The 24,878-nt window shown below is 45.0% G+C and overlaps 1 protein-coding gene across 2 annotated transcripts in view; it reads left to right on the top strand.

Annotated features, from left to right (window-relative positions):
• The window catches only part of LOC8032586 (voltage-dependent calcium channel subunit alpha-2/delta-3), a 131,359-nt gene that overhangs the window by 73,730 nt on the left and 32,751 nt on the right, over positions 1 to 24,878 (top strand). Inside the window, exons 2-15 of one of the 2 annotated variants that reach the window (XM_029979336.4) lie at positions 416 to 497; positions 1,532 to 1,642; positions 1,732 to 1,791; positions 4,283 to 4,460; positions 5,198 to 5,329; positions 6,106 to 6,160; positions 7,009 to 7,159; positions 9,825 to 9,899; positions 10,556 to 10,645; positions 11,555 to 11,668; positions 13,638 to 13,716; positions 13,847 to 13,896; positions 15,604 to 15,687; positions 24,628 to 24,876. In XM_029979336.4, the coding sequence (XP_029835196.2) occupies positions 416 to 497; positions 1,532 to 1,642; positions 1,732 to 1,791; positions 4,283 to 4,460; positions 5,198 to 5,329; positions 6,106 to 6,160; positions 7,009 to 7,159; positions 9,825 to 9,899; positions 10,556 to 10,645; positions 11,555 to 11,668; positions 13,638 to 13,716; positions 13,847 to 13,896; positions 15,604 to 15,687; positions 24,628 to 24,876 (1,510 nt within the window). The remainder of the gene's footprint in view (positions 1 to 415; positions 498 to 1,531; positions 1,643 to 1,731; positions 1,792 to 4,282; positions 4,461 to 5,197; positions 5,330 to 6,105; positions 6,161 to 7,008; positions 7,160 to 9,824; positions 9,900 to 10,555; positions 10,646 to 11,554; positions 11,669 to 13,637; positions 13,717 to 13,846; positions 13,897 to 15,603; positions 15,688 to 24,627; positions 24,877 to 24,878) is intronic. The other variant, XM_040499914.2, reaches the window with a different exon arrangement.

Below are 24,878 nucleotides of genomic sequence, written 5' to 3'. Positions count from 1 at the left end.
AGCTGTGGTCTTTCTGCACGCGCGATAACCCTGCTGGAGGTCTGCGCGAGCAGAGCACGAGGAGGCATGAGCTGTCTCGTGAACTGGCGTCTGCCTCCTACGAACTACAGTTATGGCGGCGTCACGCATGCGTGGAACGCTTGGTGAGATCGGTTTATTCAAAGCCTGTCATCGACTAAGAGTATGGTTTCTTTATCGTAAAGAAACAAAAGGCATATCCTCACTTGACTGTGACAGTAACATCATGGTATAGGATGCAGTGCAATTCTTTAGCACTTATATTAATCTATAAAGTAAGTTATAGTGTATGCTTCATGTTCCTTGGTAACTCAAAACCTTAAAAAAAAAAAAAAAGCTCTTTCTCGAATGTTGGACTAACCGCTAATTTTCGCAACTCTCATCTGTATCTTTGCAGTGTACGGAACTGGGCGTGGCGGTTCGGCACCGAAATCTCCAATCAGAGTTTATTTGCGTCGAATTTCACCGAGATTAAAGAGGCAAGTGCACACTTGTTTGGCAACCCTGCGGTCGCCGCGTAAAACCTTTCTGCGAAAGAAATTTCACCTTACGCAAGAATCTGAATAAAGAAGCAGCGGGCGACACGTAAACCTTGCAACTTTCCCTGGCGAGGTGCTGTCACCGGAAAAATGTCTTTCTTTGGAACCAAATAAACATCCCCAACTTTTAAACGGGGAAAGAAATGTTACGGAGGCGGTGGTACGTTGAGTTCGGTTGTCGGCTACACCAAGTAAAACGACGCCTACACAAATTCACGTGTTGTTGACTCTCAATAAGTTTGGCGTTGTTTGCAGACAGCGCAGTGTTGTGCCCGTTACCGTAAACAAGTAACAAAATATCGCTACTCGTTATTTCGTAAAAAAAAAAAAAAAAATTAACACGTAACTGAGATTCGTTACCGTCCTCCAATTGTAACGAAATACCTTTACGGTTACTTCCAAATATGAACATTACTTTTACGTTACATTTGATTTCAATATTAGTTGGCAGAGATAAGCTGTGGATGTGAGTAATTAAACTTTTACAGTGCGATTTCGTAGTGTTTATCAAATCTTCGTTGTAAAATATGCATAATATATATAAGTATATATATATATATATTTCTTTTTAATTCAGATTCTAAATGACACCGCGGAGGAGAAGACCTAATATTTACCCTTTTCAGAGATTCCTACAGAGTGCTAATAATTTTTTTAAAGCTAAAAAAAATCAATAGTATTCGAAGGTTACGAGTAATGTAACTTTATAGATGATACCGTAAAATAATAAAATAAATACTTTAGTCATTCGTCATTTATAAATGTAGCGAGTACGTTGTACAAAATACAGACAGGTTATGAATTTACGTGTAAGGAAGGTGATTAAATGAAATGTTTAGCTTAGCTTCTACCACCGTCAGAAATGTTTCCTTCTTGTGCCCAGTCTCGGGTTAAATTCATCGTGGTATAGGTTAGATCCTTACTTCCAACACCGCGACCTCGTAGCGTTGTAACGTGTCTCCTCTTGGCGGCAGAATTTCGAAGAGTTCAAGGCCAAACCACACTACAAGGACATTGCCGTGCTCACGGAGAAGATGCTCAGGGACTTGGGCAACCTGGTCAGCTCCAAGACGGAATCGCTTAAGGTGAGGCCTCGACGTGTGACGCACGTCGCCGAGCTCACGTGACCCTTTCCTCCGCTGACGTCATTCTGTCTTGTCCGGTGCGTTCGCAGGTCCTGATCCAGGATGCTGAAAAGCACGCCAAAGACCACAAGTATAGCACCGATATTGATGTAAGCCCCCACGCTGACCTAAGGCGAAAGCCTTACTTGTCCCATTACGCAAACAAGCGGCGGCGTTGTGCCCGAAAGATGGCCATAAATATACGTCATCGAGCACGTGCCTCGGAAATAAAAACACAAAAACAAGCACAGCAACGCAGATGCTTCGTCACGGAAGCCGTCGGGGCTTGCCGCGCCTGCGCAGTGGGGGAGCGTTATGTCACCACCGGAGTGCCGTGTGCAAAAGGAAGACATGGCGCGCTGCTTCTAGAAATGCTCTGCGTGTAGGAACACTTTCGCGTTCCTACACGTAAGCACTTTTAAGTGTCTCTGCCGAATGTTTTTGTTCTGCTTTCTAGTTTCAAATTGGGCAGGGGGATTGTTTACTCGGTCCGCTATTTTGTTATAACCGACTTCGTTATAACCGGTCTCGAGAGCATATCGATTGCGCTCAGTGAATATGCGCCGCTGTTCAGCGCTTCTTTTTTCTGCGAGGGATCGGCTTCAGCCTGTGATAGCAAACACAGAACGACGATGAGTGCCGTGTCGCTGTACATTTGGCGATGAGTGATTGGCTCCACCCGATCGTCGACTGCACTTCGAGTGAAATGGAGAATATTAGGGTGTTGGGTAAATGTGTAGAGGCATTCCTAATGGCCCCTTAGAGATCCTTAGAGATTTGGTTAGAAATAATCCACGACGTGCCGCCGCCGATTGCCGTCGTACTACGTTGTTTCTTATATAGGAGAAAGACACGACGTCACCCCTATCTGGCCTGGCGAGATAATTAGGCGGTGATTTTGAGGTGTCCAATTCACTAGTCGGCCCCAGTGCCCTCTAGACGCGTGATCCGGACATGGCCATACGATGTATCCGCATATTTATATTTTTTTTACTAAGATGGAGGACAGTGAAATTCGTACTGAGCGTTTGAAAACTGCTCTCAAAACAAAAGTATTTGTTTCCTTCGTACATTCCTCTAAAAAAACCATTGGCACTATAATAATATATCCAGTTATATTTACTGTTATGACTCATGCACACTGGCGGTTCAGCAGTGTGCATGTATTCCAGTGTCACGTGTATTTGGCGATGAAAGCGAGCGGATTCGTTTCGCGATTGCAATTCGAACGTCAGTGTGAATACAGAATTATGCCCGGGTCCCACCAGAGCGACAAACGAAAACAACGGACACCGACAAGCCTCGATACATCTCAAACCCACGCAACGCGCGGGCGAAAGTAGCTTTGGCAGGCTGTTTTTCCGTGCTCGTGAAATGAGCTCGAGCACTTGAAATCCCGCCAAAAATATATAAGGAGTATTCACTGGGCGCCATATTTGTGGGTGATGTCTAGAGCGCATGCTCTGAATGTGGCCACATTAATAGGCTGCTAAGACCGGCAATTTTGATGGTGTGGAATGCACGTTGCAAAAGAACCGGGGAAGCTCGCCATCAGCACGCGCTCAGCAGTCGTGCACACAGCTATGGCCGCAGTGAATACTTCTTATTAGCGGCGAGATGTTTTGGTGGCGCCCTCCTATGGTTCCCCCTTTTGACGTCATTACCTTGCGAACAACAAGTTCGATGGTGTTTGTAAATAGCACGGTGGAAGCCTGAAATCATTGCGCTTTCAAAGCAACACTGTCAACACCGTCGAAACTAAAGTTCTTTCATTCCTCTTATTTTCGTCGATGGTATACCCTTTCCGACGTCATAGTCAGCTTTTGGGCCAATCGTGGAAGGCCGACCACAGCGACGCTTTCGGTCGCGCACGTCGCCAATACCCTTGTAATACCGCTGTTACACGGGCACACTTAACCGCGGTTAACTCAGCTTTAACTGCGGTTACGTGGCAGCACAGATGCCGCACTATACCCTCGGACAGCTATTTCAAAAGAAGTGAAGAGAGCGCGTGCACTGCTTTATTGGGTGCTCAAGATGCTCAAGCGCACGTTCGTCCATAGCTCTGACTGCATCGCCGTAGAATGTTGTCGGCAAGTATTGTGCGCTAACTGTGGCTTAGCGTAACCGCAGTTAAGTGTGCCCGTGTAACAAGGGTATAATACCCTTGTTAGACCCCTGTTACACGGGCACACTTAACTGCAGTTACGCTAAGCCACAGTCAGCGCACAATATTTGCGGACAACATTCTGCGGCTATGCAGTCAAAGCTATGGGCGAACGTGCGCTTGAGCATCTTGAGCACTCATCAAGGCAGTGCACGCGCTCTCTTCACTTCTTTTGAAATAGCTGTCCGAGGGTATAGTGCGGCATCTGTGCTGCTACGTAACCGCAGTTAAAGTTGAGTTAACCGCGGTTAAGTGTGCCCGTGTAACAGGGGTATAAGAGGGGTATTATTCGCGCGTATGCTGCCTCAGGTGCCTCCGGCTCGTTGGTGTCTGTTGTTTCTGTTTGCCGCTTTAGTGGGACCAAGGCCATGCAGTCGTTTATGCGTCAAAGTTGACGAGAATTGGCTGCATTTGATGAGAATTTCGCGCTGCAGTTTCGCTACTTCAACGCCAAGAAGTTGTACAAGCCTAACACGGTGCCCAAGATCCCGGAGGACGAAGATCCCGACGACTGGATGCCCATGGAACTGCACCAAGACAGACGCTTTGACGACGCAGACGTAAACTTCACCTACAGCACCATTCACGTGGCCACCAACATCTACAGCAAGGGTGAGGCCCTGCGCCCTTCATACGAAAGTTAGGCGACATTTCATCGCGTCGGCGAGCGTTGAGGCTCTGGCTATTTGTACCTTCTGAGTCACACTGCTCCTATATCATACAAAAAAGACGGTGTTCGCTGCTCACATGATGACATCTGCGGACAGGCGTCACGCACGTTCGTAGATAGATGTATGCTTCCAACGTGTCTGCATACAGCTATGGACAGTGTGAAAGGACCGGAACGGCTTGGACAGTGTCTCCAGTCTGTATTTTCTATGACGTATTACCAGTGTAACCACGGCTTTAACGTTGTGCATTGGACTGAATTCGTACTCCGCCTTGAAGTGCCCATATATATTTCTTTGAGTGCGACTTTGCTGGCGCCGCTCCGGTGCACTTCGGTTATAGCAGTTTTTATAGCGGAGCTGTCAAGGGCTAGTTTTCTCAGGATAGCCAGCGAATAAATGTCGACACAACACTCCAAACAGCTAGCGCCATCTATGAGCGACGGCGGCAACCTTTCCAGACTTTCCACTCTGGCTTGCCGACTTGCGGCTGGCCATTACTTCATTCCCACCATGGTACAGCTAAACTGCTCTTCCTTCTTAAACAAAGTGGAAACGCTGAAAGTTTTTTTTTTGTCTTCTTTTTGTGGGGAAGCGATGTGGTTTTGTATGTAGCACAGATAAACTTTGTTACCGCGTGCCCACTGAGGTTCCCGTTTCTTGGCATGTCTGCATGAACAGCCGCATCGGTGCTGAACGCCATCAAGTGGTCCGAAGGCATGAATTCCCGCTTCAAGAACAACCGCGTGGTTGACCCATTCATCTCCTGGCAGTTCTTCTGCAGTAGCACTGGGTTCATCAGACTCTTTCCTGGTGGGTGGCAAGCGTATCATTTTATCTTTCATTATGTATCTGCTTATGATCTGCAATGGACGCGCCATAAAACGGTACATCATTTTAATTAAGAGAAAAGTGAAATTATGTGTTTGATGAACTGCATCTGAGCGCGTGAAGCAGTGAAGCGTGCTTTTTGATTCTGGGCATCATTCAGTTACTGCTTGAATACTTCTTTCTATAAGAGAAGAGAACTGGGATTGGGCCGAATAGGCATGCGCTGCTGTCTATTACCTTGGTGTGCATAAAATACTAGATCTATTACTGTTGAGATTTACTGTATATTATGTGATCGGAGAGGCTTTTAAGATCACGATTGAACGTTCAGTAGTTAGCGTTGAGATGAATAGAAAGAAGAAACTCAGATTTGCTTGTGCACCTAGACGCGACACAATCCCGAGACTGCAGGTAAGCAAAGGACAACACACACAGAGACACGCACACGCACACGCACGCACGCGTGCGCACACAGACACACACACGCACACACACATGAAATGTGTCAAATCAATCGCAGCTAACATTTATTTCCCTCCAAAAGCCCTTAAGTAAAAAATGGTGCAGGGACAGAAACACTTCAGACAAAAGAAAGAAAGCAATCAGAAAGGGAAGGAGGAGGAGGTGGAGGAACGCTGGTTGGAGTAAAACACAAAAAGCGAAGCAAAACGATTACTTTAGGGAAGTAATCTCCCTCTTTCCACAGAAGTACCACTGCAGCCAGACACTGTTTTCATTGTGCACCCGCTTCTTTGCAGCAATGAAATGGCCGGAACAGGAGCCCGACATGTACGAATGCCGCACGCGACAATGGTGAGTGATTGGCAGATGGATCGGGTGAGTGCCGGGAAGGTCCACCGATTCAACTCCTCCTAGGTAACAAGGCCGCAGTGACGCACTTGCTACGTCACTTATCGGAGGCCAGAGTGGAGCAGAGATGAGACACCGGGTGCTGCTCCCATCTGTATTAGACTGTGGCCTCCGACAGGTTACGTAGCAAATGCAGACTACGGCCTCGGGGGATATTGCTGCGACCCTTGGCAGTCATTGGGTGAGCCAGAAGAAAGAAAATCAAAATAAGATAGACCGAAAGAAAACGATTTTCACAGAGGCTGAAAATATCTTTGTACGTCTGCGTTGAACAGTCCCAGATGAGAAATGAGCAGACTTCACGTTCAAATCTGCCAGATTCAGAATACGCAGAGTTGTATAAAGAGCGAATTCGGTGTAGATTTTCAGTAGTTTAGTAATGCGGATTCTTGGGCGAGTTGGTACTGAAACTTGGAGAACATAATAGCGCTTCACGACAGGGACAAAGAGTAGGGACGAGACAACACAATGCGCATTGTGTTGTCTCGTTCCTACTCTTCGTCCCTGTCGTGAAGCGCTATTATGTTCTCCAAGTTTCAGTAGTTTAATTATTTTCTCGTCTAATACCCCTTGATTACTCCCTCGTGTAATACCCGTTGCGGGTCTTCAAAGAAAACTACGATGACAATGATAATTCTCCATTTTTATTGAGGAAGAAAGAGAATTTACTACCACATGTCCGTATTAAGCACATTGATGTGGGCCCAAAGAAGGCAGCGAAGTCCGCCAAGTGGCTCGCCACAGCCTCTACCCGCCATCTGTCAATGCGCGGCTGTTTTGCGCATGCGCAGGTATGTCCAGGCTGCCGCGTCGTCGAAAGACGTGGTCATTCTGCTGGACGGGAGCGGATCCATGATGGGGCTGCGCAAGGAGATTGCTCGCAACGTCATCGTCAACATCCTCGACACCCTCACGGACAATGACTACGTCAGCATACTGCGGGTGAGACACCCCTTGACTCCTGGACGGTGGTTCCTTCGAAAGCCGTGACGTCATGTCGGGCGTTGGCGATCGAGTCACACCTTTTGGTGACGTCACTTAATGACATCGCATTTTACGACGAAGGTGATGTCTCATTTTTTGAGAACCGTGATGTCACATTTTTAATGACGTAGCATCCTGCGATGAAGGTAGTCTTTTCGTTTGATTCATTTCATTTCATTTCATTTATTAATCCTTAAGGGTCCTCTTTCGAGGACATTACATAAGGAGGGGGCAACACAAGAAGTTATACAAGAAATTTAAAAAAAAACACAAAAAAAACATAAAGATACATAACAACGCACACTATGCAACGTAGCTAAAAAAAAAACTATCTTGATGTGGAAAAATACAACATGATGGAGCTTTTGAAAACCACAGGGTCAGTTATTGTAATGAGCGATTCTGGAAGACCGTTCCAGTCCACAATTGTGTGTGGGAGAAATGATTTGTTAAAGGCATTACTGGAACCCGATATACGTTGAAAATTGTAAGAGTTATTGAGCTGACGAGATGACCGTGCGAGAGTGCGCAGCAATGTGCTTCGAACAGTGAGATGGTAGTGGTAAAGTTTATGGAGTAAGCAAAGACGTGCAACCTTGCGGCGTACCTCCAGAGTTGATAAATTTAGGCTCGTTTTCATGGAAGAGACACTGTTTTTATAGTCATAGTTTGATAAAATGTAACGGGTTGCTCGGTTTTGAATTGCTTCGAGTTGGGTGATCAAGTAATTTTGGTGCAGATTCCCCATATTGTACATGCATATTCCAATTTTGGTCGAATGAAGGTTTCGTATGCAAGTTTCCTAAGCTTTGGAGGAGCAGCATTCATGCAATGCCGGATGTAACCAAGGGTCCTTGTTGTGTCCGAAGAAATTGTGTTAACGTGATTAATCTATGTCATATCGGAAGTTAGTACGACACCGAGATATTTATACCTATCGACTTCCTCAATGATCTCGTCGCCCAGCAAATACTGGAAGGAGGAAGGAACTCTTTTACGAGAAAAGTGGATTAATTTGCATTTAGATTTATTTAGTGGCATCAACCAGTTGTTACACCACTGAGATATATTATCTAGGTTCTTTTGGATGAGTTTGCGGTCATTAGGTGGAGTGATCTCGCGATATAGAACACAGTCGTCTGCAAAAATGCGTATGTGAGAAGAAATAAAATTTGGAAGGTCATTAATAAATATTAGAAAAAGAAGAGGCCCAAGGACTGTGCCCTGGGGCACGCCAGATCTGACATTAATTAAATAAGATTCGTACCCATTTAAGACTGTGTACTGTATTCGGGAGTCAAGAAAATTACATGTCCACATTAAGACGAGGGAGTCTAGATGAAGGCGAGAAAGTTTAGAGATTAAACGAATATATGGGACACGATCAAATGCCTTGGAGAAGTCTAAAAATATTGTGTCTGTTTCGTTGCGAGATTGAAAACTGCAATGAAGGTCATGTGTATATTCAAAAAGCTGCGTCTCACAAGAGTAACCTTTGCGAAAGTCATGTTGGTGATGGTAGAAGAAGTCATTGTAATCTAAATGCGACATTATGTGCGAATAAATGATATGTTCAAGAAGTTTAGATGGAACGGAAGTTAGTGAAATGGGACGATAGTTAGAAGGCAAGGAACGATCATCACTTTTGTGGACTGGAACAATCCTAACTACTTTCCGATCGGATGGGAGGCAACCTTCGGATAGCGACTGATTAAATAACAGTTGCAAAATATCACTAGATACAATCTTAGTATTTTTCAGAATCTTCGATGATATGTTATCTGACCCTGAGGATGATGAAAGCTTGAGCCCATCGATAAGAGTGGCAATACCGGCCGATGAAACGTTGATAGGGGCCATGGGCTCGTAGTGAACAGCGGGTAGCTCAGGCACATTTAAAGGACACTCGTCCGTGAAGATGGATGCGAAAAAGGTATTCATTACCTCTGAGCACATTTTCTCCTCAACTGGGTTGCCACCCTCATCGACAAGTTGAATGATATCATTGTTGTTTTTTGACGTGATTATATTCCAAAACTTTTTGGGGTTGTCCTGAAGGATAGTTGGAAGGTCCTGATTGAAATATTTTCTTTTTGAAGCTTTTATTAGATGAATATAATCCTTAAGACAATCATAATACTTCTCCCAAATATTTGAAGTTCCATTTTCTGAAGATTGTGATGTTTCATCCCTAATGACGTGGCATCGGACAACGAGGCTAATGTCCCCTCCTTTGATGGAGTTGAATTTCCTAAGGACCGTGATGTCGCATTCTTCGATGGTTCAGCGTACTTCGTTGACGGCTCCATCTCTTTCCTTGATGGCATTTTCCAAGGACAATAAACGTCACACTCTTTAATGACATCGCGTTCTCCGACGATCCTGACGTGACGTGAAAGTTCCTCGCAGACGTCGTCTTTTCCGAGGAACGCTAACTTACAATCTTGTTTATGACTTCGCATCCTCGGACTATGTCGTCACAATTCCTCGAAGATGTTGCACTGGGCGCGGATTGTGACGTCAGAATTTTATGATGATAACTGATCTTTTAAGGACCACCTAATAACTCATTGTGTGCCTGAGAAAAACTGCGAATTCACAATAATTATTCTAATCGTTCCAGTTCTCGGACGTGATCGAACCTGTTGTATCTTGCTTCCACTTCAACCTGGTGCAAGCCAATGCCAGAAACATCAGGGTGCGTACACAATCTATCTCAAAGGTAGCGTTTTTTTTTAAATAATTGTTGGCAAAGGCGCGCTCCATTATTGTTATAATTACCAAAATCCACAACTTACTTTAAATAAAATTAACCACAATCTAGATTTTTCCATCCTCATCTCGGGGTTTGACACCATGTGAAATAATCACACTTAGTTTTAACGATCCCTTTAGCGAGATGCATAACATAAGGAAGACCAAAATCATTTGGACGCCCTTTTGTTTGTTTAAAATTTAGAGGGGAAAAGGGTGTTTTGCGCGAACGTCAGTGTGGTTATTTTAATAGTTTATATGAACAAGTTTACGTTACGGGTATGTATTTCGCCTAAGACTAAATTGCGTAAGAAAATAAAATTAGGAATGACACCCAGGTACAGTCACTAAGAAGATGAAAACAGCAAGGCGTCTCTTTCAAACGTCCAATCTCCAGCACTTATTTTTTTTATCTACTTTTTGTCGTGTTTTGGTTGCGTGTGCACGCTGGAAACTCGCTAGACGCCAAAGTTTTATCGAGGGTGGGAAGCTCTCGCCGGGGAAACTTGAAGACTGCTCAGTATTTTTCATTCTCCCAGTAAATACAAGCGAAAACCCCAAACACCTGTTTTCAAGGCAGCGGGTCCGTCTGTTTTCCAGGAATTCAAAGAAAACCTAAGCAAACTGGAGACGGTGAACATTGCCAACTTCACGGCAGCGCTCACGCAGGCCTTCGAAATCCTGCAACTGGTGAGTGACGCTGCTTCATATTTCTTTCGGAAGGATGTTTAATGTTCTGATTCTACCCAAAACAAAGAAAAAAAGAAGAAAAAGACGAGCCAGAAAAAACAGCGTTAAAATATCGTAGAAAAAATGTAAAAACTAAAAATGTTTTCCTATGATCTATTTTTTTCCCCGCTTACTGAAATCGCGTGCCGGTCTTCATGCTTGTTATCTGTTTTGTCTGTGTTTGGGAATAAAACGCAGCGTCTCGTGCAAGCGCCTCCGTCAGGAGATGGTGAAATAGCTAAAAGGAGACACGTAAGAAATAACCGGAAGTGAACGTCAGAAAAGATAGTATTAATTAATCAGCGTGCTCCCTTTTAAAAAAACATCCCCTTCCGCTTATTTTCTACGCATCTTTCCTACCTCTTTTTACCATCTCTCGGCGGAGGTGTTCTCCCGAAACGTTGTGCGGAAGTTGACACGCTTGAGGATGAAAAAAAGCGGGGTTGCGCAACCTGGTGATAGTGATTTAAAGTAAATAAAGTCAATACGTGACAGTTTGGGCACAATACAGACTTGGAAATGCTTTCATTACAATGAATCAGTGCTATTCATAAAACAATTAAAATACGACTGTAACTAAAAAGGCAAAAAGGAGAATAACGTCCGAAGGCGGCAAATCAAAAGAAGGAAACCTAAACGTAAAAAAACGCGCAACTTCTAAAAATGAGAAACACTAACCAGTAAAAGTAAAAGCGTGTAGTACCAGAAAGTAAGTTTAGCGTTCAGGCCGCAGAAAGAATGTTGTTCTGAGATCGAACATTTTGTTCGGATCATTGTGCCGGCAGCGCACACACACCCATATATATATTCTAATGATCTTGTAATGTAGATTTGCCGTCATGTATGCCTTTGTTGTCTTCTACCTGGCAGTACAACAAGTCTAAACTGGGCAGCCAATGCAACCAAGCCATCATGCTGATCACGGACGGCGCACCGTACAACTACGAGGAGATCTTCAGGCACTACAACTGGCCCAACATCCCGGTGAGTAGAAGAGGCTGGAACAGGGATGCCTCTTCAGCTGGACTCACTAGATGCCGCTTAGAATAAGCCTTTGTTTCAGTAAGCCTCTCGGCATCCCTTCACCCTCTCCCCTGACCCTTTCGTCATTCTCGAAGTGCACCGTCCCTCACGATCAACATCGTGAGAACCTATTTTCGCTCACATCACGTTTCTTTTTTTTTTTTTTTATGATCGTTTTTGGGGCATTGGTACCATGGGGCACAAAAACATAAAGTAATGGAAACAGATACAACGGTACAGGCTGCTTTTAATTTGTACTTCGCAGACAACACCCCCGACGACGCTCGGTACTCGGAACAGCTCCATTATTAGGGGCGAAGCTCCTTAGGGTCTAGCCTTGTCCGGCGTCCGTGCTCACATCGATTGCCGTCCCATCTGTCTTCCTTAAAAAAATAAAAAAATGTTTGCGCAGTCCACAGGATTCTAACCTGTGTGGGGGGACCCCAATGGATTTCTAGTTCATCGCCTTAACCACTTGGCCACGACTGCGGGATGAGTAGGGGGCTCTGAGATGTGGTAGGAACTCAAGAACTGGGGATGGGGGGTCATGGATGAAACGTTGCATGGAGCCGCTCAACGTCTATACAGGAGAGGGCGCTGCGGTCAAATGCCTATATAATCGCGTTAAACTTTGCATGCATTGGCTCAACGTTTATAGACGAGAGGGCGCTGCGGTCAAATGCTCAAATGCGTATATAACCACGTTCCATGCCACATATTCTCTTTCTGACATGGACCGTTGACTTAAGCGGTGGAGATGCGTTCCCACGGCTTCTAGCGGATCCAAGCTGATCGGCTAGAAGAACCACTAGCTCTGCATTTCACCGACCATTAAGCAGTAATAATAAGGTCGAAACGCAACCCGGCACTCAACATTACCTATGAGCAGTAAAAAAAAAAAAAAAAAATCAGCACCATCAGCACTACCTATGGACAAAATCAGTGTCATCGGCACCACCAGAGCTTCGCCCCAATCAACATCATTCACCACGTGGAGATGCGGTCATTTTTTGGCACTCCTTCGACCGATTTTATTGCGGGCGCCACCACTGCTGACGTCACCTGCGGCGCAGACACGTGCGTTCCGAAGCCGGCACAGAAAACACCACCTAAAATATTGAAAACATACGCATCGTCTTTTCTCCCTTCATGGAACGTCATCACAATCGGATCGCGCCAACTCGGCTATTGGGCCCGAGTCCGACCTTCGACGCGCTGATTGAACACGAGCCCCGGCCGAGCACTGACTCGGCACTCGGGCCCAATCTCAGGCCTAGATCGATCTGATTGTGATGACAGTGCAGAGGCCTTCTGCTTATCTGGGTGGGATTGGCACAGAGCGGAGTGTCGACGTCACAGGTGCTTTTGGCTGACTCAGTCTCGGCCTGAAGCCGTGTACAGGGATGACATATCTCGTAAGCTTTTACGACACGGCTTAACCATAATGAGTTCGAGCGCCAATTCTAAAACTCTAATTCTAATTATATGCCCCCCCCCACCCCCCCCCCCCCACCCTTCCCCCCCCCCCCCCCAAAAAAAAAAAGAAAAAAAAAAAAAGCTTCGAAGTTATTTTTCTGCGTTCAAAGTTAAGTCATATTTTAAGGGATTCGCCAGCATCCTAAGGGTGTTGATCTAAAACATTTAAGGTGTAAATCCTGGGCCAAGTCGATTTACACTTCTAAGCGTGCAAATCGGCTTGATTTAGATTATTCAGTAAAGAAGGTTGTACGTGTGGCGGCAGCTTTCTATATTAAACATTTAGCAACATTCAATAAACAAGCTAATTTACACCCTAAACCTGTTTAATCAGCTTGTTTTTAAGCCGTGTAAACCCTTAAAGGTGTAAATAGTTTTACTATGTAAGGCGTTTCAAAGAGAAACCATTTCGCATGTTACTAAATATCAACGTTTTTGTTTGTTCAACGCACAGGTGCGTGTGTTTACCTACCTGATTGGTCGGGAGGTGACGGACACCCGGGAGGTGAACTGGATGGCCTGCGCTAACCGAGGTACGTTTCTTGATTTTCCATAAATGGAACATGAGGGTCTCCCTAAAGGGTGTAAATCTGAGGATCACTCCCTCGCGCCAATAACGCTTCACTGCCTCCATTTTAACGTTTTCCACCCTTCCGTTTTCAGGTTACTACACGCACGTGACCACTCTAGCAGAAGTTCGAGAGCAAGTACAGGTACGCCACGAGATCGTTTCGACATAATAAATTAACTCGAGCTAACGCTGCATGAAACTCTTTACAAAAGTGTGTTCGCAACTCCAACGGCGTTCCTTTTGTCCTATATGCTATGTTTTGCATCTCGGCCGCCAGACTGTGCCAGTTTTCTTGCACAGTTTGATCGGTGTATACCGCCCAGAAGGCCTGCGCACGATGTCATAGTTAATGAATCCCGAGCGGCAAAGACGCTGACGCTCGGCCAGAGACGCTGCAAAGACGCGTCCGTCTTGGCGTCGCCGTGTGCTAAAGTTGCGCTTGGTGTGAACTTTGTGAGACGCTGCATAGCTCTCCGGCGTAGCTCTCCGCTTATCTCCTTCGTGTCTTTTACTCTAGGTGGCGTCGCGTCTTCGGGACTAGCGGGTTCGATATAATAACGGCAGCGTCAATTATCCGAGGTGATCGTGGTTCAGTCGTGTACTTCGAGCGTGCATTGGACAAAAGCGTTACCTCATTCGGCGTGGACACGTCTCCAGTCACACGCTTCGCGCCAGGAGCAACGTTGGCCGGGAGCCAACATAGCAACTCGGTTGGGAAACTGCTTTAGAGCCTGCTTTGAAAAAATGGCTTCGACCCGTATTCATGAACCGAACTAATGGCGATCGCAGCGTCGCCATTTCTCCCGGAGCGGCAACTCCGGGAACTGCACGTCTGCACGTATCGGTTCGCGTCGAGTCGCGAAAGGGCCGGTGGCACCACCTGGCAGTGCGATTTGGCAGTAACAATATAAATGAACTTTCTCGTTTTTACTATAGTCGTTAAAGGGTGGAGGCCCTGTTATCGTATTTAGTTTGGTCTCGGTAAACGCGAGCGGTTCGAGTTTCTAGGGTGAGTTTCCCAACCGAGTGTTTTAGTAACGTTGACCAGAAGCAACGTTACTAGAACTCCCCAGTTGGGAAACTACCATAGAGACTGCCCTGAAAAAGTGTCACCGATCCGTACTCGAGAACCGAGCTAATGGCGATCACAACGCCGCCATTTCTCCCTCAGCGGCCACACGAGGAACTGCGCGTGACTGCGCGCACTGAGTTGCACACATTGTGAAGGTTCCGATATTCCCGTCATCCGAAGGATTGGACACGTGCCGCTACCCGAATGCATGTCGACGAAATTGACTGTCACGAGTCAAAATCGAATGCCTACATAGACTTCGTGTGAATGTATGAGCAACGTTTAAATATCGTCACAGCGGGCATCGCATAGCTCGATGAGGCACGCCTGGGGATCGCATTGTTGGCGTTGCGCCCACAGGTCCGTCATCAAATTTTGCGAAGGAGAGATCGAAAAACATGAAAATGTTCACTGTTATCCTATTGCGACGAAGACGCTTCTTTGTAAGTGGCGTTGCGTTCGAGTATTCTTGGGACCCACTAGTGCCACTAAGCTGGTGTAAAGTGAGAGAGGTTGCTACGCACAGCCCCTTTAAGGGTGAACGGAGTATAGAGTAGGGATTGCGTTCCGGGTCACCAGAAAATAAGCGTTGTACATAAGGATCTCTTCCAGTGAAGCTCGTGTTTTTCTCCTTCAAGAATGGCTCGAATTCGAGTTTCTTTCTTTGGGTTTTGACCGATTTTGATAAAAACCGACTCCCGGGTTAATGTTCGATGTTTATCGCCATTTTCCGAAAACACGTAACCCTACCAATAACAAGTATTTCCCCTCTTGCAGAAGTACGTCCCCGTGATGGGGCGGCCCATGGTGCTTGCCAGGAAGCATCCCATAATTTGGACCTCCGTTTACGGTGACATGACGGTGAGTTCCCGCGTCGGGAAACATCCCTTTCTCAGCTTGGTCAGGTTTTTGCTGGTCACTAGAGATGAACCAGACGGATGTAGATGCATGCCGTTCCTTCTCGGTGTCTCGTCGAAACCCCATTCCGAAAGTCACTCGTCTGCTAGGGTAAATGAAAATTGAACGTATCCTAATCCTGAGACAGAATGTGCAGTGTGTTTTGAGTTTTTCCCGTGGAGTTTATTTAGGTTTTTTTTTAGCTCGGGAACCCCGCTAAGTTTCTTAAATTTTAGCAGAAATTAGCGGGACAATCGATTAAATTTAGCGTTGCGGAAGTCCGCTAAATTACACTGTTGCGTTACACTTCTTGAAAACATTATTTTTTACGAAACCCTGGTCCTAACCATATTTAGCCAAAAAAAAAAAATAAAGATAAACAGCAAGTCCCGCGTTTCATATAGTCTATTCTAGGATGAAAATTTCTGTGTTGTATGCTAAAGGTTATTTTTGAGTATTTTCCCGCTTTTATTATTGGCTGGGAAGCTCAGACTGAGCTCCGCAGTATTAGGAGTGTTTCTGTACTACACGGTATTGCTGTAGTTTGTGTAGGTTAGCAACTCATCGCTTGTGCGTAGCGTCTTCACCTGTAGCCTCCCGTAGAGTGTTACATCAGTTGCACGATGACTCTATCTTAATTACGTTCACCATCTAATGAATAGGGATGACTTCACCTTGATAACCGAAACTCATTCACCACCGAACGGCGTAGCCACTTATTGATCGATGTATTTTAACCGAATAAGCTGCAACTTTTGTTCAGCCTTCTCGATATTCACCGAAAAATGCCGAAATGACGGACATTAGACGTTTCAAATATTTAAAAAAGACCAATGTGTTTTTGTTTTTTTTCGCTCAGCAAGGGGCGTTTTAAATATGAATCGGGACAATGCCACTACAATGAGGGGCAGGGAAGAGAAAGGGGGGGGGGGGGAGGGGGGGGGGATTGATTGTGTTGAAGGGCATGTAATGTGATGAAATGGAACATATTATTTTGTATTCCGATTCGATCTCAGAGTTTCTTCATAAATATTCTCAGATCCATCTTTCTCACTATTCGGACGTCAGCGGATGTGCATGTTCTTAACGAATATACGAACAAATAAAAAAAAAGTATAAATAAGATATTAAGCAAGTTCGCGAGCCTCGATAGCCACTTTTCCGGGACCGTTTGCTCTTTTCGGCAGGAACATTTACTCGATTTTTTTAGTAAATGAGAATTTTCTCGTATGCCCTTATCGTGATTTGTCTTGGGACACTTCGTTCCAAATGAAATGATGTTCGAAGTGAGCGGTTCTCGCGTTGAGCTAAATGTCATGTTTGGTTTGACATATGTGTCGCAAACAAGCATTTCGGAGCAGTTCTTTTGTTGAATAGAGACATAGTTTGGGTGACGTATTGGGCTCCGGCTTAGATTTCGCCGCGCAAGGTGCGCTTCAACCATATTGAGTAAATTACTTCGAAGACGAAACTTAATTAGATTGCAACTATACCTTGACCCAAAATTAGTTATTTACAAGTAAAATTTCTGGCTTAGAAAAAGCAATTGACTGAAATAACACGCTACATTCAGAGAGTAGGGCAATTATTTTGCCATTGTTTTCCATCGAGAGCCAACCAACCTCAGTAATGTTGATGTGACAGCACTGTTCCGCACTGAGATGATATTGATTCTTTTGTTGTTTGACCGTTACGGATTCATTGTACAGCATTTTATATTCGTCGCACTTTTGTGTCTGTTTCTTCTACCTCGTAAATTACACCATACGAAAGCTGATTGATAGCTACCCGATGCAAAAGTTATAAGCGATTTTCGGAAACTTCTAACGGGAAAATACGGCCCAGTAACCGACGCATCTGGGCCGGCTTGCTAGAATCAACGTCTTAGCTGGGACTGCGTGGAGGAAAGCCTGGGGCAGGCGAGTACTTGAGACTTAACTTCACGAGCCACTATGTTCGGGCGCTAGCTTTGGCAGTGCTTTCTTTCACAGGGTCTTAACTGAGAGGTTGATCATAGCAAGCCGGTCCTAATACGGACCGCCAGTTGCATTCATGCCGGCAGACTGAGCGCACGGCGTTGCGTGTTCAGAAGTTAAAAAAAAAGAAACATAGAAACCCTAAATGTTTTTTTAGAGACACCATGCACACAACTGTCATCTTTGTCTCCATGCACGTAGACTGTAATACCAGTCGCAGATGAAGATAAAGAGCCAAACGCAAAGTTAAAAATAAAATGCGGAAAAAAAGGAGAGATAAGAAAAAAAAAAAACATAGCGCTGCTTTTCTGTTTCTCGAGATGGGGATAAATATCCCTCCAGTTCATTACGCTGCGACGAGAGATTTATTGATTCTGGCGGGGTGAAGAACAGGGACGGGAAGAGCCTCGGAATCCCATCTTTGGGAGGACGTCCCTATTGTTCTCGTGTGTGCGCGCGGCGGCGGCTTTGGTCCGATATTCGGATCGACCGGGGATTGTTCCGGTTCGATATTGGCTTCTCAAGAGACCAGTGTTGTAGGCGCCACCGAAAAAAAAAAAAGTAACTAACTACGTTACACGTTACTTGGAAATAAAAAGAACGCACTACCGTAACGAATAAAATGTGACCCGCGTTACTTTTTCGTTACTTATGTTCATTAGGCTTGTGCGTTGCTTATGTCTTATGTACATTATGTGCATCTTTTTTTCCGGTTTTTAATTTTGAAGGTATGCGTGGGATGAGTACAAGCATTCATGTTCACTGAAAAAACACTTAAAAACTCACAAAATAAATTGACTAATTTTTTTTAAGTTTTGGAAAGACGTAACGAGTGACGTAGCTATACGTTACCCGATAGTTGAAATAAGTAAAGTACCTTCTTCGTTACTGGTTCAAAAGCGCAAAGTAACAAAAACGTTACTACGGTACAGGTAACGCCGTGACTCGCAGCGCGTTACCGCCAAAAGGGCAGGTGGCGTAGCTTTCCGGTTCTCTCGTCTTTTTCCCTCGGCTTTCATGAGAAGTGAAAAGCCAAACGATTCTCGAACTTTATAGAAGGATTACATAAATGACGAGGACAGGACGACACATCTCTCCCAGATATGTCGTCCTGTCCTCGTCATTTATGTAATTCTCCTTTAACACCGTCACTTTACCAGCACTCTCCATGTCCACGAGATTCTAGAACTGAGTTTGGATAACGAAGGTAGGAGACCCGCGCTGCTCCGCTTAACGCTTAAACGCTGCTTTCGGAAATACAGGGTGTTTCGGAGAAATTTCAACCGTGTTTTTCTCACCGCGAAAATATACTACGTATGGCCGATTGTTCAATATCCGTCCAAACGTAGCGCTTGCGGTTAATATAAGACTCCAGCGATTCAGGAGGTACTGGTTATCTAATTAAAGAAATATTTTAAATAAGGAAATGTCGGCCAACGGAGACCGCGAATGCTGAGGGATGACTAGCATCTGCTTCAAGGAGCGGGCCCCGTTTTCTCGTCTACAAATTCCGGAAATTGCTAATAACATTCGAAGTAAATGACGCTAATTTGTGTGACTTATCTAGATTTTAGGTTAGACTTGAGGTTAGGTTTGCGGTAGGAAAAGAAACGCGATTCGCTTTTTATTTGATTACTTTTTGTACTTTATAAGTTTATTCAGTGTTACATTTGTTCTGAAATATTTCATGTGATTTCAAGAGTCATTTTGATTTTGTTTTTGTAGGATGTTTCTGGGTGTTTTGAGAAGCCTGCATGAAAACGCTTCGCCAAACATATATGCGAATGGGGCGTTTACAAGAAAATGTACGAAGCCAGTGATAACTTAAGGAATCTAGGGTTTATTATGTTGCCGGTCGGTCCTCCAGTCAGGGTGAAACGAGAGCTGATTTTCTTGTTCTTGCCGCGGCCCTTTAACTTGGCTGGTAGCTTGTTCATCGATGCCCCGTTATTTCCGGGTGCGCCCAGTGTCTCGGTACAGCAGCCCTTCGCACCTTACTTATCACTTTTTATCGCTCAGTGCCGCGCTGTGCGCGCGTTCCCCGTCGGAAACCGCCGACAACGGTGGAGAAAACGACGGTGCCTTTACAATTTGCAGCCAGCACTTTTGGCTTTCGTTTCCGGCGGCGGCACACGACCGTAACCCTTTCCACCAGCACCTTCTCCCACCATCCGGCTTTTTTCCCTGTTTGTCGCGCGTCCCCTCTGTTCGCTCTTTCCCCATCCTCTCTCTTTCTATTTTGTTCATGCAGCCTTCTTGAACTCTTGCCTCGTTTTGCCCCTAGTTTTAGCTATTGTCTTGGCCCCAGGTCTTGCTTTACAAGTCCCCGTTTTCCCTCTTCCTTCCTCCCTAATTCTCTCCTAAGTGTATTTTCTGCCCTCTGCTACATTTCTCTCTCTTTCTCTCTCGTTTCTTTATTCGTGCTTATGCTGTATATTTGCTTACGATTTCGCTTCTTGCTGCCTGTCTTTTCTATCTCTCTCACATCGCTCTGCTACCCTCTCTTCTCTCTTTTTCCTCTCCCTCCTTTCTCCCCCTCTTTCAATCGTCATCACCATCTCTCTCTCCCTCTTTTGTCCTCCCTTTCCTCTCTCTCTCCTCTTTGAATCGTCAGCAGCCTCGTTGTTATGACTGCTCCTTTCTGGCTTCTGGAGCGGCATACAGCGGTGTTTTCGGGTCGCGCCTTCCCCGGACTCCTCCCCATGCCCTCCGCCCGTCTTTCTTTGTGTCGCGAACGCGGTACGGCGTGTTTTTTCCGGGGCGTTTGTCCGTGCGTGTTGTCGCCGTCATCGCTCCGTCTTGCGGCTGCCCGATTCCGCACGCTCCTTTATTCGCCCGCCTTACTTTTTTTATTTGTCGTCGTCATTCGTTTCGTTTGTTTGTTTTTTAACTCGCGAAAATTCCTAGGAGGGTTCGATCCGATTCCTTTCAACGCCACATTTAAGTTTGCTGGCAACGTTGTACGCGCATCTCTTTGCCATATTGGCTTGCGTTTTATAATATATATATTTTAGCGTCTAAATTGACGTTGCTTTTTTTTATTGCGGTCGTTGTCTCGTTGTCGTTTCCGTCGTCCACTTTCCGTTTCCAAAGTGCGCTCGAAAAAGCGGAAGAAAAACGCTTTAAAGGCGGTGCAAGTGTGGCATCCGCGCTACGGCGCTTTGCACGAAGTTCGACGTTCCTCGGTGTACATGCGCGTACGAATGCAGTTTTTTTCCTGATTGCGCCGTTGTGTTCACCGAATTACGTTTCCTTCTACCCTTAAGTTGACGGTTCCTACCAGTCGCTTAAAATTTGTAAGTTATTTTCTTTTATCGCCGAATGGAGAAATAGGAACTAAACTAGACTTGCTTAAATTGTTTGTGTGTGTTTCTTTTGTCATATTTAATTTGAATGAGTACATTTGCTCTATACCGTTTACTGCAGTGTCTGTTCTTCGCAGCACGTCTTGGAATTGTTTGTTTGGTACGAAGCGCTAATGAACACTTTCTGTAAGGGACCAGCGCGGTGAACCGCACAATTGAAACCTGAACTAAGGACTGGTAGGAACGACGTCTTTTCTGCGAATCGGAACGAAAGCGACTATACTTATAATTCGGTAATACACCAAAATTGCGAATATCGAAAACAAATAGTAATATCGTCCCGATAACTCCGAAAACCATATTTGATGTTTCGCCAACGCCTACTCGTACGCATCGTATCGTTATTGGAGCGCAAAAACTATCTACTACACCTCGGTGGTGTGGGGATGCTAATTGGGGGTCAGAAATACTTACTGGTCATTGAGCTCGAGCATGCTGCAGGAGGGCTGGGTTGCACATTTAAGCGTACACCCGCCGGCAATATGAAGGTGCACACCTTACCTGGTTTCTTGCCTGTTTTACGGCTCCCGAAAGCTATATTAACTCTCAACGTCTCAAGATACTCAATTGTGTAGTTTTGCGCAAGAAAAAGGGAATCTAAATAGTCTTTCTTAAACGGATATCCTTTTATTATAAGCGCACAAATACCCCCATAATATTTGTACTTTTGGTATTGAAGCAATTTTACAGCGGCCATCTTACGGTGTAAAGACTACAAAAAAAGAATTTGAAAGAACTCAAAGCCTCTGATCAAGTTGATTAAACATAAAAACAAACAAAAGCAGTGTAAAGTCAATTTAGGAAGGGTAATAATTAACGTAACCGAAATCGAAGAGTTATCTTTTGTATATGATGGCAGTGAGCAGCATACCCCAACCCCCCCCGGTCCCCCTTTTCCTTTTTTTTTCTTTCTTTAACGCTGCTGGTTGAAGTTTTTATTGATTTGAAGTAGCAAGCAGTTTGTGCGCACTGTTTGCCCAGCGAATTTCGCTCATTATAAGATCGATTAATTTCGCCGAATGCCAACTCAATTGCTAAAAGCAAACTGCGCGAAAAAAAAAAAAAACAACAACAACAAACTTTCGGGTTTTCTCGGGGCGATGACCCGCACTGGAAACAGTAGTGTGCCTAGATTTTGGAGTGTTTTCAACTACTCGCTCGGGGTCACGTGGTTGACGAGCCGCGTTTGCAACGCGAGCTGCGAGGAGCTGCAGAAAGCGTTGGTTGTCTGTAAGCGTCTCTGCATCTCCGGCCGATTTCCTCCTCGCCATGCGACGCCGCAACGCATGCGCACTCGCGACCAATCCGCGCAGGAGGAGTCCGCCATTAAATTGAAAACGCTCTTCGCAGTTTGAGTTGATCCCCCTCTTTTAAACCTAGGCTCTCTGGGAAACAGCTGACGCTTTTGCGGCATTGCGCACTCATCGTCGACCGTACCTCTTTGCTTGGTTATCGTACAAATCCTTCGTTCTTATCGGAGAAATTAGATTTCTTCATAATCGCGCAGTTAAGTGTCTTGAGATAGAAGCTTCGGTATATTGTTCAGACTTTTTCTTTATTGTACGAAAAATTAACGTTATGGCTGCCCACAGTCGAATCGAAAGGAAAATTCACGGATTTATATATTGAGAAGGATCATTTAAAAAGATATTATCAGAAAAAAAAAAAAAACTACTTAGCCGGTTGTGCTAACGGGAATGCTATAGCCGATTTTTAGTGATAATGGATAAACTACGTACTTAGTGCACTTTTATAACTGCGAAAGAGACACTCCTTACAAGTTACGATAGATATTTCCGAGACAACCTATGCATTCGCATAACCATGGAACTGAGAGGTGCTCGCGTAGTTCCAGCGATCGAGTAAGGTCAAAAGGTTAGCCTCGCAGTCTTCTCGTCCTAAGGCAAGTGCCAGTAAACTTTATAATAGATGCGAGTCAATGTTTATCAACTACTAATTTGAAAAAAAAAATCAAAACGAGCCATTAAACTACTTACTAAGTTGGAAGTTTTAGCATTAGGGACTTTTAGCAAACCGTTAGCGTGTTCCGCGCACCGCACTACTGCAGCCTTTGAAGCATGCTTTTAAGCGCGCGCTTAAAAGCATGCTTCAAAGGCTCCAGTTGTGCGGTACGTGGAACACGTTAACGGTTTGTTAAAAACTTTTCTTTAAGACAAACTTATCGCTTTAACGACTGCAAGAAACGTAAAGCTCATTCCTGCATGAACGAGGAAAGCGCCTGTAAAGGGTGCTTCTCTGTATATGGAGTGTTCATGAGGCGAAGCCTACCTATTACAATTTTGCAGTGAGGGCGACGTGCAATGGAAATGATACCACAGGTAAAGGAAACAATTGTAAAGCCAGATGAAATGGCTAGATCCAGATTCCAAAGCTCGGTAATCACCCGTTACAAATGGGAGCTGAAGGAATCCAATCCAATCCAAAGGGTGAGGACAGCCAAGGGTGCCCTGTCATGGTCCTTTGGGGTCTTCCCTTCATATTTATTACTCATTTGGGAGACCACCCTTTTATGATTAGAACTCTTTTCACCTAATATGTTTCTGGCATCACGATATATTATTGGCTAGGTTTGGTTAAACGTCTTCATTCAATTAGCTGTAGCGTGCCGTTCAACTTAAGTTTAAAGTTTACGGATAAAAATGTGAAATGTGCGCTGTTTCTTTCTAACTGGTGGTTTGTTTCACGGGCTCCCTTGCTCTAACCGTTTTGATGTTGTTGGGAATTCGCATATTATACTGCATTCGGCCTTCTAAATTAGTAAAAACCACCCACCCAGTTAAACTTGCCAATAGTGTTAACTCTTCTCATAACTTTATATTCAGTTGACGAGAAGACTGAACAGGTTTTATGGCATCCGTCGAGACGTCATTGCTGCACAACATCACTGTTGTTCCGAAATAAATTTGTTTCTTAACATCATTCTAAGCTTAAGATATGAATAGGCTAGGCTTAGCTTCCTCTGATCTTAAATGAAGTATAGTTAAGCATAACTTCATTCGAGGAAAGGTTCAAGGTAAAATTGGGTTGTAATATATGCCTTTGATTTCAAGTTTCGAATATTATGTTTAACTCCATCAGATGACATAGGCTTAAGGTATGATGGGTAAGGCCTAGCTCCCTTTGATTTCAAGATGATAAAATAAAGGTATAGCTAGATTAGGCCTAGCTTCCTTTGATTTCAGGTTGATAGGCTTAAGATATGAATAGATTACACCTAGCTTTCTTTGATTTCAGATTGAGATGCTTGGGGTATCAATGGGCTAGGTCCAACTGTCTTTGATTTAAGAATGAGATGCTTGAGGTATGAATAGGTTAGACATAACTTTTATTGATTTCAGGTTGATGGGCCTAATACATGAACGGGTTAGGCCTAGCTTTTTTGTATTCGGATGAAGACATTTGAGGTGTGAATGGGTTAGGCTTAGTTTCCGTCGATTTCACGGTACTATGCTTAGGGCATGAATGCGTTAGGCCTAGCTTCCTCTACAAGACGCGTTTCGGACGGTTAAACGTTACCGACGGTCTCTCGGGGGCGCCTTCAGGAGCCCAGGCTGACCGACTGGCTCTGGGAGGAGCGCGAGCAGCTCAAGATACGTAAGCTGATTCTGCAGCAGCGCCTGCTCCGCAAGAAGCAGCCCGACCGAACGCCCGCCTACTACGCCGAGACCGAGCCGGTATCCGGAGATAACTCGGCCGAGTACGCCAATGCCGAGCCCTACGGCCCCACGACGGCCAGGAAGCAGACGCGCTCTGCGTCAGCCGAAGCCCTACGACGCCCAGCCAAGAGAAAAGT

This window comes from Ixodes scapularis, unplaced genomic scaffold (assembly GCF_016920785.2).
Source record: "Ixodes scapularis isolate PalLabHiFi unplaced genomic scaffold, ASM1692078v2 PGA_scaffold8__174_contigs__length_109621045, whole genome shotgun sequence".
Classification (NCBI taxonomy): domain Eukaryota; kingdom Metazoa; phylum Arthropoda; class Arachnida; order Ixodida; family Ixodidae; genus Ixodes; species Ixodes scapularis.
Note: the sequence above shows the minus strand (reverse complement) of the source record. Positions and strands in the feature narration are given on the sequence as shown.